General features: G+C 50.9%; 2 protein-coding genes across 2 annotated transcripts; one reads left to right on the top strand and one right to left on the bottom strand.

The window, feature by feature from the left end:
- Window positions 1-3,654, bottom strand: LOC100901411 (cytochrome P450 302a1, mitochondrial-like). The gene is made up of 8 exons (XM_003745022.1): window positions 3,555-3,654; window positions 3,204-3,444; window positions 2,811-2,989; window positions 2,329-2,527; window positions 2,061-2,214; window positions 1,599-1,832; window positions 201-398; window positions 1-111 (listed from the first exon to the last, which is right to left on the bottom strand). The coding sequence occupies exons 1-8, from the start codon at window positions 3,652-3,654 to the stop codon at window positions 1-3; spliced, it is 1,416 nt and encodes a 471-aa protein (XP_003745070.1).
- Window positions 3,655-6,027: 2,373 nt separating this feature from the next.
- LOC114828308 (secretin receptor) lies at window positions 6,028-8,411 on the top strand. Its single transcript, XM_029111931.1, has 10 exons — window positions 6,028-6,106; window positions 6,205-6,324; window positions 6,411-6,541; window positions 6,625-6,719; window positions 6,868-7,006; window positions 7,148-7,313; window positions 7,461-7,521; window positions 7,643-7,807; window positions 7,944-8,091; window positions 8,193-8,411. Exons 1-10 carry the CDS (start codon window positions 6,028-6,030, stop codon window positions 8,409-8,411), a joined length of 1,323 nt encoding a protein of 440 aa, XP_028967764.1.
- The last annotated feature ends 3,036 nt before the right edge of the window (window positions 8,412-11,447 follow it).

Here is an 11,447-nt window from a genome sequence, read left to right as displayed (position 1 = left end):
TCATTGGAGCGGTCTGAATTTGATACGGATCGGATTTTCCGGTGAGCTGACCACACTGGTGACGATATCGATTTCTTTGTCATCGGTGTCCAGAACGTGGGTCTGCAGCAGCTATACGATAGAGGAAAGCTGTCAAACGCGATACGGAATCTTTCCGTGGAGCCACCTGGCATTTCTCCAGGGAATATCCGAAAACTCACCCTGACCAGGAACACCAGTAAGGTCGTTTCAGCTAAGCGACGGCCGATGCACGCTCTTTTTCCGGATCCGAACGGGAGTGAAGCGAATTCCGCCGAGGGAGATGTGGGCATCGCCCACCTTTCGGGCAGGAACTCCCTCGCTCGTGGGAAGTTAGTCTCCGACAAGCATGCGACGTGGTTCTGAGTGAAGATTTTTGTCTGCGAGGATGATAATATACGTCAACCCCTGCTATAGATTCGCGAGCCGGGTGGTAGCCCAGAGGCACTCGATTCGAAGCTTCGCTCATTGACTATCCCATCCTTTTCACTTTTTTTTCCGAAGTCGATCGTCGTGCAACAGCGTGCTATGACGCTTTTCCTACGATTCATGGAGATGCACATTCGCGTCCATCGGGAGCCTCCCAAGAAAAGTTCAAATGGACCCTCTAGCGGAGAGGTCAAGATATTGCATGCTCTCGTGCATGCTCAACTTTTCGTCAGTGAATTCATTGAAATCTGGAGTGTTGCAATGTGTATGCGTCTTTCATGCAAATGACTTGGAGGCCGGCCTGATATAGTCGAATAAATTCGTCTTTATCGAGCTGCCCACCGTTCAGGGTCTGAGCTCCTTTTGTGTCTCGCGGGAGCTCTCAGCCGAAGGTCTTCTTCCGCGAATAGGCTTTCCGAAACGCAGACAGGCTCGGAGCGGCTCTGACCGCGGATAACCGGATTCGACGTTCGGACTCGCATCGGAGAGAATTCCACGAGTGCCGTGCAGAGAAATCCGAGAGATTTATTCAGGTAGGCTCCACCCTGAACAAACATCAATCGAAATCCGCTCATATTCCTTCTGGATTTGGCTGAAGGAAAACCTCGAGCAGGAACATACCCGTCGTCCGCCACCTCGGCGAGCGCTTCTGATATCTGACAAGCTGACTCCAACGGTCACCGGGGTTAAGACTGCAAGCGACCGCGAGAACGACAAAGAAACAGTCGACTCAGGCCGTCCCCACAGCCCGGAAGGTTACGTTCCCCCATCTCGTTTCGCAATGTCCTCAATCAGACGAGCGACTGAGAGGCATCAAATCGTAGCAGCTGATTTGATGGAGGCAGTGCACCATTGAAACGGTCGACTGGACTGCCTAGCGCTCCGGCTGGAGGCTTACTCTCGAGGAAGACGTTGCGTCGCTCCGCTTTCCAATCTGGTGACATACACGTGGAGCAATCGGAGATTGCAGATCTACTCGAATGTCTGTGCACCACCCGAGAGAACCCGGGAGCTATACCCTCTCCATTATTTCCCATTGACGTAATACCCCCCGGAAATCATCATTTGAATGGGTTGCCCGGCAAATGACGCAGCTAGAATCGGTTCAAGGGAAGAACGATCGGAAAGACTTTCTCCCTGAGGGCGCTTACCCCGGCTGGAACCTTGAAGCCACTCAATGTCAGGTCGCGACTGCTTATCCTGAAAACTCCAGGAACTACTGGACGCAAACGGAGCGTTTCTTTAATCACTGCTTGCAAATAGGAGAGCCGCTTGCACTGGTGTAGATCCAGGTGTTCGAATTCGACAGCCTCCTGACGGGCTTTCTCCTGCACTCTGGGGTTCAATGCGAGGAAATGCATGGCGAAACTCGCCGCGAACGCAGTCTGTAACGGAAAATTGCACAACAGCTTCAGCAGAATTCTCGGTTCTCGAATTCAGACCGGTTCATATTCCACCTGTGGTCTGACTCCCTCCTGCTCCAGGGAAATCGAGTATGGCTCGCGAATATTCCAGAGAACCCTTCCGCCGGAAAAGCGGCGACGGAGCAAGAGATCGTCTTCCCGATTCGAGCGTTTCTCCGAAGAATCGATTTATCGGTTAATGTCACTAACGGTATCCACGGCCGCGAACACAAGGTCCGTTAGCGAGGTAATTAACTCCGCCGGTTTCATCTGTTCCTCCCGGATGATGTGCGAAAGCAGATCGCAAGACGATGGTGTATTTTCTGGCCTCGAGAGACGTTCCTCAACGCAGTCAACGATGAAACTGAAAAGCGTTCCGCTGCTATTCAAATCTATTCGTTGGACGAGCGACGATGGCGTGAGGCTGATTGCATCATTAGCCGACTCGTCTCGACAAATCCATCCGAGTTCCACTCACTCTCTGAACAGATCCTCGTTTCGTTCGAACTCATTCCAGTTGTGAGTCGCGATCCAACGCCACAGAGGAGGATAGGGAAACTCTAGCCTTCCAACAGCGTGACTGGCGCTGCGGATAGCCGCAACCGTCTCTTGGCATTCTCGCGACGGTGATGATTCGAGGGCGCCCAGCTGTTTGCCGAGGAGGATCCGTGTAGCATCTGGAATGCGATATTGGGATGATTTCTATTGTCGTGCGACCACGCAAAGAGCTCCTCCGCCCAACGCCCCTGTCCAGATTATTCCTCGGCAGTGAAACCTTCCAGGCGGATGGAACGAGTCCCACGCATTGCGGAATCGACCCGCTCCGCAATAACTTAAGGCTAGATTTGACCATTGATTTCCCAACAGGTGGCACAGGTCGCCCCCCCTTGTGATTAATTAAGAGACGCATGATTGAACCTCGAATATTCGATCTGAATCGTAAAGGAGATGACAACTCACTCTCGAGAGCCCATAGGTACATCGTTTCATGAACGTCGTCCTCTTCAGGATGAGCTTCTAATAATTTCACAACTCCCAGCGCCAAATCGTCCATGGTGTTCACATGAGGAGAAATGAACACAGATTTCAGGAGCGGAGCGTTGAGGACCGAGCGACAGTTCAGCCAATTTTGGCCTTGCCTGGAAGCGTCCTAAAGTAGTCACCAAGGCATGATAGATCTATACGAGAAGAAATCGGCAAAACTCATTAAAGTGCGTCTCTTCCCGATGACCACTGCTTCTTACACGGCCTAGGCCGGCGTACTTGAATAATGGAAGCTGCAACAGACAACGCCGTTTTTCCAAACAGATATGAAAAATGGATGTCCCTCTCGAGTAGTTTTTCGGAACCTACGTGACAATCAACCCAGCGTTCGGATCACACGTTGTCGAATGTTTGCGGACACGATATTCCTTCAGGGACAGAAGGGTTTCCCGGTACGGATACTTGGATTCACTTTTGAAAACTCGAGCGATATCCTCCGGGTCGTAAACGAGCACATACGTCCGTCCCATAATGGTTTCTCTGACGATTGGTCCGTAGTTCTGTAGTTTCCGCTCGTTGGCGATATGCAATTTGAAGGGGTTGTAGACACCTGGCGAAGAACGTGGACAAAAAAGTTTGTTTCGTCGGCGGCTCGAGAAGGAAGGGATCATCCCTTCGGAGACTCATTCATCAGGTCAGGCAACGTTAGAGTTCGCGCACCAATGTACGGTAGGTACCAGAACAAAGTTCCGACGAAGGGCAGACCGGTAACGCGAGGGATCTCTTCAAAACTTTTCGCGCTTTCTCGGTTCGGCTGCATGCTGGCTGGGGGATAAGACCGTCACACCGAGCTCACTCAAGCCTCTCCTTCGTTGAATGGTTGACTGAAAACTGCAAGCAGCCTGAGGAAGACGGTGTTGGGGGAGGCTTCTCCGCGGCAATGATGACATGTCCGGCTTTGACACCATTCCCAGCTGACAACATTTCCTGCAGCCTCCCACTGAGATCCGCCGACCGATGACGTCGGTGAGTTTGCCTTTGATGGGATACGTCGATGATCTCTCTTGTTTCGGCCGAATTCAGGGGACATCCAGCACAGCGACTTCGCTCCTTGGTTGAAAGCCTCAACCCCAGAAAGCCTTAACTTCTCCATGATCTCTCGGAGGTCAGAGCTCCGAGCAGACACCCTGCTTCTGAGAAGAGCTGTCGCGGGGAGTTTTCCGCGAGCTAGAGTGCTCCCCAGTCCCAAGATACTATGACATCAGCTCCGTCCTCAATGAAATAACTCTCCCAGGTCCTTGGGAACAATTCCCCCCCAGAGCATTCCCGAATTCAGCGAGACATGATGCCGGGAAATGCGAGCGAGTTTCGGAGGCTGGTGTAATCGAATCGAATGATCGTTCCCGGGAAGCGGAGCGGCCTCTAAATTGATAGACTTTGACATCGATAGCGGCCGTCTCGAAAAAGACTTCATGTACTTGCAGATTGTTCCGAGGTATTCCCGTCATCTGGGTCGGACCGATATCATGATGAGATTTTTTGACGCGAGATTTGCTAGGGAAAGGTCCCGTAGCCTCCGAGGGAAAGGGCTTTTCTCATCGGCAACTTCGGTACAAGCCTTCTGGGCTTCAAAGCATTCGTCGCTCTGGAATCAATCACGAACCGTGAACGCGACTCCATGGATTTCGTGCTGCTCCGGATTCCCCTGTGGCCGTTTGCGACGATACGACATGAAGGCTTTCCGTTCGCGTGACCGCGTATTGAGTTTCGATAGTTCGCCCACGAGGAAAGTGCCGTTCCATTGGTCCAATCATGGACTTCCTCGAAAACGTGGTAAGATCGTTGATATTTTCCCTTTCGCTTATCCTCACACATCGCCGAATGAGATCCATCGATGGAGCGAGCACCTGACATACGTTCATTTACCGTGAGAGCATGAGCAGAGATGCCCGAGGAGCCCCGAGAGCTCATGGTAATAGCCTCCAGATTCCGAATCTCGACGAAGTCGGACATGCTCCCAGCATTGGCATTCCGAGAGATTCGAGTCTTCTGCCTCAGCATCGTTCGCATGTTCGCATAAAACACGCACATGCTCAGGATGCAGCGTCAATGAGCCTTTCTTCATTCGGGGAGGGGCGAGGGGCAAGTCAATCAGGCCTCAAAGCGGACATTCTGACCTTGTCTGTCAATCAGATCATACCTCCGAAGCTCCTCAACACTTCAAATGATTAGCAGTGCATCCATCCACGCACATCCAGCTTTTTCGACGGGCATCTACAAACATACGCCGGAGTTTGCCTAGTTGCTTTTAGCCCTTTTCTTCACTGATACATCCGGGTGACCGACATGGGAGTCGGGTTTCAGACGTTCTCCGAATTATTAGTCGGAAACGACGAGCACGCAATTCAAGACAGCGAAATAACGCCCTGCTTAATGCTCGACTTGAGTTCGTCAGCGTTCCTCAATTCCGCGTCCGGTTGGCAACGCTCTCCACGCAGCGTAATATTCAGGATTCCATCCATGAAGAAGCAACTCGAAGCATTCTCTGGGGAGCTGGTTCGCATCTACATTCGCCCTCTTCCTCGCAAGATAAAGAGAAAAGGAATCGTCGAGAAACCTGTCCAGGCTTCGGAGGACTCCGCCTTCATCTGTGCATCCCCGCAAGCCGGAGTCGATATTAGCACATGTTTACCGACCAGGTGTGCGTGTTGATCTGGTCTTCACAGGAGAACCTCTCGGGGAGCGAATGGCCCAATGTAATAACATAGAGGGCGAGAACGAACTTAGGGCAATCTAGAGAAGGGATGCCCTCTTTAGCGCCGCGAGTGCCAATACCAAAAAGTTTGTAATTACTCCTAGAATGAGTGAATTCTCTCCAGCAGGGGATCGCCATTGCGCTCGAGAGTGGAGGCAACCTCCTCATGAGCGATGCCAGCCGCCATAAGCGTACGCATCCGAGATGCAGAAATAATTCCTCCTTCGGAGCGGCAGACAGCCAGTGATGATAGCTTTCCTCCTCCTTCACGCTCAAATAATACTTCCTGTACATGATACTCTTCCTGACGCGACCGGTCTGGCTACCGTTACACAAATCGTTACGAGAAGAAGTCCTGGCTTCAGATCCCATTCCATTAGCAAGAATACGAGGACACGCTTCCAACAGGTGATCGACCCGCATAGCGGAACTGGAAACATGTTCAAGAGACACCTATTCGATCGAATGCGAGAATGCGAGACCCTGAGAGAGCTTGAGCTCGCTCAGAATACTGCTGGTGAGACATTTCCACCCTATCTAATGTCCAGAGCACAACGAGACCTAGATATGATCACGAATCACGACTGATCACCAAATTCTAATTCACGACCATAGTCGGCAACACTGACGACTGGTGTCCTCGAGTCTGGGACGGATTGCTGTGCTGGGAGCCCATGAAGAGCGGGGTGAGCTCTCAGAAATGCCCGGACCTTCTCAATAATCTCGACACTACACGTGAGTTGCCGGAGTCGATCTGTCATCGTTATGTATCATCGCGGTCTCGGTCACATCGTAATCATTGTCAACTCATCATCTAATAGAGGACGTGATCCGGTTGTGCGTTCCAAATGGACAGAACTCGCACGGGACATCCCCCAACGCCAGCTACAGCGATTTCTCACGATGTTTCGCCTCTAAGCAACGACAGCTCAGTCTCATAAAACTTTACCAGGTATTATGGAGCATCAACTGCATATGACCTGAGTTCTTCCCGAGGTAGCAGAATTTTTCCCGACCCTCTCGTCTCTCCGATAGACTCACATTCCGTTGGTGAAAGTCATCAGTCGATTGGGATATTCGACGTCTTTCCTGCTACTTCTCTCGGCGCTGATTATTCTCTCCAGTTTTCGGTGCGTTCCCAAATTCTCGATCCTTCCCCTAGAGTATTCAGTTCTCTGGTGCTTCTCCCAATACCCTCCTCTGCCACTACTCTGCATTCGATGACAGAGTTTGCCGTTGGAAGCATTGCTAAAGTTTCCCATTTCTCCTATCGTTCAGGAGGCTCCGATGCGCGAGAAACAAGCTCCATTGCCAACTCTTTTTATCGTACATTTTCCGGGCGGTCATAATTCTTGCCAAAGACTACTTCTTCATTTCTGGAGTCGGTTTCCGGAAGGAACTGCAAGCAAACCAAGAAGCAAGTCAAGAAAATCCAATTTCCTATATTGCGATGAGAATCATGATTTCATCGATTGCCCACTCAATATTCTGAGTCCGATCGACATTTCACAGAGATGAAGCGAAAGATGTAATAACGAATATGTATCATTTATTTCAGTGCATCTGGTGCAAAACTTTTTTAGTGCTCCTCCAATATACGCTTCTGGCCAACCATTCATGGATACTTGCAGAGGGGATCTACCTTCACAGATTGGTCTTTCGCGCCATCCATTCGAGTTCCTGCAAAGCATCCCTGAGTTCGAGAGCCGTGATTGCTGCCTGGAGTGAGTTAATTTTTTTGTCATATCTCGAATGCAATTCCCTTCCCGCCGAATCTGTAACTCGGGAATCATCGTATGTATCGTGTTTTGGGGTGAAGCATTCGAACTCTGTGGGGATGAGTCTCTTCATGAGTCATCTGAAACTTCCAGTGAGTCCCTTGCTCTTCGTGATCCCATGGGCACTCCTCCGTTATTTTCTGGAAAACCGACTGTTAGTATGACAATAATAGTTGTGCTAAGTGATTGATGCTGGAAGATCCGGTTTATCCGTCGTAGGTACCTGGATTATCGTGGACTGAATCTCTCAGGAGATATTTTTCTCTCATCGGTAGGTGTTGGACAACTAATGAGTCAATCTACATTCTGTTGGTTCTGCAAGTGCCGATGTCCATAGCGATCCTCTTGAACTTTTGTTTGTTCCTTGGCATAACTTTCACGCTCTGGCGACGTGTTCGGAGACCGGAAATTCAGCCTCAGAATAGAAGGCACACGTATCGGTAAGCGCCCACAGATTCTCACAGATTCTCTGTGAGAATCGTCCCTCCCACTCCGTTATCCGGAAATGAATACCGGATGTTGTCCTCCTAACTCTTTGCCCATCAATATGTGTACCGACTCGATGCGACTGTACAGGGAGTGGTTCCGAGCGTCCTTGATTTTGATACCTTTGCTGGCGTCCCACTACCTGGTGCTGCTCGCCATGAGTCTCTTAGCGAACTTCTTGTCACCGAGAGTGGAAATCGTCTGGTTCTACGTGGACCAGCTCTTCACATCCTTCCAGGTGGGATTGCTTTCACGGAGTAAATGACAATTGTATATTCCCTGGGATCCTGAGCTGCTACGACTTATCGAGCTTAGAAACTAAGCTTCCTCTTTCGGTAGGGATGCGTAGTATCGTTCCTGTATTGCTTCGGGAATCCCGAGGTGCTGCGTCAATTGAAACGGAGGCCAACCACCTACCAGAGTTCGCGATCCTCGAAACTAAAATCGTCCACCTCGAGAACACTGCCCCGAAAGCACAATGAAACGGAAGCCACAAATTCGTCGCCGAGATGGTCTCTATCTCTGAGAAACAAAATTTGTAAGCAGTCTGAGGTATAGAGTTCATCCTCCGGCAAAATGCAACGTTGCCAGGAGGGAGGGCTGTAGCAGATTCCGGCACGCCAGCTCTAAAATGACAGCTCACCGATCGGAGGTCGTTGCAGCGTGACCGAACGTGATCTGCCAAATGTATAAAAATATTCGTGGAGGTTCCTTCTACGTCAGGATGACGGGATAAACACGTGTTCTCGCAGGAGCGTTTCGATTTTTGTCGCTACGTCTATGATGGAGCGTCTTCCATATATTATATTTAAATAATGGATTGTCCCTTCCGAGTCCGCCGAAAGTGAATCGTTTCGTCATACTCGACCCTAGATGCAGCTGAGTGTGATCGATTTTGCTCGGCAAACTATTCTGTGCGGACCATCGAGCGCTGCCGTCAATTCACTCGAAGCGCGAAATGATCTCAGACGCCGCGCCGGCCAGAAACGATTGAATGCTCAAGTCGTCTCGGCGTTGATCGTCCTGTGAGTAAGGGAAGCAAAACAATCGCTGGATCAGAGGCGGTCACCAGGAAGTATGATGAGCGAATCCTCCTCACAGAATCGCCGACAGACAGCTCCCACCATCATATTGAGCGTTTCGACCTTATATCGTGCGGAGAATTGCTTCACGAAACCAGCTTATTATTACCAGAGGAACCCCATGAATCTTTCTGGCGACTATCAGTATCAGAGGTATGTGTCTTCCGGGGACCCGATGGTGTCCCGGGCGAGTCCTAGGAATTCTGTCAGTCGGAGTCTAAACTTGCGGTCCGGTGCCCGGGTTCCGCGCTCCGGGCCCCAGAGATCGTCTCGCTCTGGCCGGAGGACGGCGGGGCGCGGAAGGAAGTCATGCTGGCCCCGGTCATCGGGGCTGGGAGCTTTTGTTCCAGTTAGTGCTCAGGAAGCGGGGCTGGAAATCACATTCGGGTCTTTCATAAGCGCACGGCACGGATTGAGGAGTGTTCTACATCCGCCCAGAACGACAGAAAATGAGGGGGAGAGCCTCTGTCTCCAAAATCCTGCTTGATTGAATCGTCGACCTTCTACACGGGTCAATGTCAATGATGTTGATAGGGTGGAGGCAAGGACTCGAGATAATGAGGCTCTATGAGGCCGATGTCTTAATATAGGCAGGCACCGGAAAGTTTCGGCAGGCTTGCGATGCGTAGCTTCCTCGGCGCCCTCCCCCAGGAACTCCTTTCCTCTCCTCTGAGAGGCGTAAAATGATTGATCGCATGCCCTCTGTTCTGAGGGCGATCTCGGCCTCTGAGAGGAGGATGAGCTGAGAGACAAGACGAATGGTGATGTTTGTTTGTATGTTTGCTAATTTCACAACAGATACTTTCGGACATATGTCGATTATTTACAAATGAGTGCGGATTAATTATGGGAAAACATGTTGCTGGGTGCAGCGAGCAGTAATGGCGCAATTTCTTTGTCCTCGTAGTGTTATCAAGAACGCAGAAGGGTCTCTGAGGCAGAGTCAACAAGAAGTCAAGGAACGGTTACCTGAGAGCAACGCCGCGCGCCGCGAGGAAGTGTTGGGAAATGGAAGGATAGCCCTCGAAAGAGAGGGAATGAGTACACGGTACGAGAGGAAGAGATTCTGCTCGGAAACGAAAAGTTTGTGAGTCAAATATGTCGAAAAGGCCCGAGTGGCACAGATTCACCAAGACCGGTATGCGCTTGGGTGACACTCTGAGATGATCGCAGTCAGCGAGTTTCAGACAAAGTTTCAGAGCATGATGGCTTTCAGGAATCATAGGTTCTCGGATACCGTCGGAATCGATGCTGCCTCTATAACTGATTGAAACATTGCGCGTAGGACCTGGGGGCTGACACGAAAAACGCGAGTCCCCGATCAGTCCACTCTTCGTTCCAGCCCCACTCTGCGAGCTCCGAGGACCAACGGGCCGATGCCTCCGTCTGAGAACTCCACGATGGCAGCTCCAACCGGGAGTAATCGGGGGTTGTCCGGGAAAACCCGGTGGACCTCTGAACCCGACAATATGAAACCTCGAGCTCGGCAAAAATCGTCCGCGAAGATTCGCGAGATCCACCCCGTGAATACATCGGAATCGATCGCGATTTCTTCACAGACTCCGCTAAGGGCTCCCCGGGCCGCTTCCGGAACACTTGCCAACACTGTGTGATGCACGTGCTGAATATCATCAGAGCAGCCTCTGACACGCGATTGTTGATTTTTAATCAAGGGAAGCTTTCCGTCCGTTGCAGCTGAGGGTACTACACAGAGCACTTTGGCATCTGCTCAGCTAATTCAGAACGTATGGACATACGTTCGGTCGCCATGAATACGTTCGAACGGGATACGTTCGGTCGCCATGAATTGATATACGGTCAAAACAGCGATGACAGTAAACACGCTGATGACTCTTGAATATGTTCACCATCGCGAGCGGTTTACTATTTCGAGAGTATCCACAATCGCGCCCCCGACGGTCGGGGCCAGGACGATGCTTCACCAAATCGAAATGTTCGCTAAACTGGTGCTCATTTACCAATTGAAATCTTTGCTTAACTGGGCGTTTATCCAATCGAGCTCTGACCATAGTCTCGAGTCGGTATCTCTTCTTGCTGAATTGTGAATCCCAGGTTGAACGTCAGCCGATCCTGTTGCGCTCACAAGAAAAACATGTGTTCCTGTATCAATGCATAGCGGCGAGAAAAACCGGAGCGGCGGCCTTTAGCATTTTCGTCATTCAATCCGAGCCGATTTCGTGTCTCCCTGCCACATCTCGTCGATTTTCTAGCCTGAAGACAATTGTTCCGTAGGTATCCAAGAACGGCCGGATCTCATGGCTGATAGCGAGTCAGCAGCTTGGGTACACGGCCACCGGTGGAACGTCAAAGAAACGAAGAAATGAGCACCAGACATTGCTTAGACGTCTGCCCTTGGTTTTCTCAAGCTGAGCTCCTGTTCCCAATCCCGACGCTCAGCCCGTGAGTTCGAGCAGTATCAGAGAGATTTTCGGAGTGGAAGAGGCTCTCACGATTCCTGGGGCTCGTCTTTATTCCGAGATTCTATCTCCTT

This window comes from Galendromus occidentalis, unplaced genomic scaffold (assembly GCF_000255335.2).
Source record: "Galendromus occidentalis unplaced genomic scaffold, Mocc_1.1 scf7180000077476, whole genome shotgun sequence".
Lineage (NCBI taxonomy): Eukaryota > Metazoa > Arthropoda > Arachnida > Mesostigmata > Phytoseiidae > Galendromus > Galendromus occidentalis.
The sequence above is the reverse complement of the archived record's forward strand: the minus strand, read 5'-3'. Positions and strand labels throughout refer to the sequence as shown.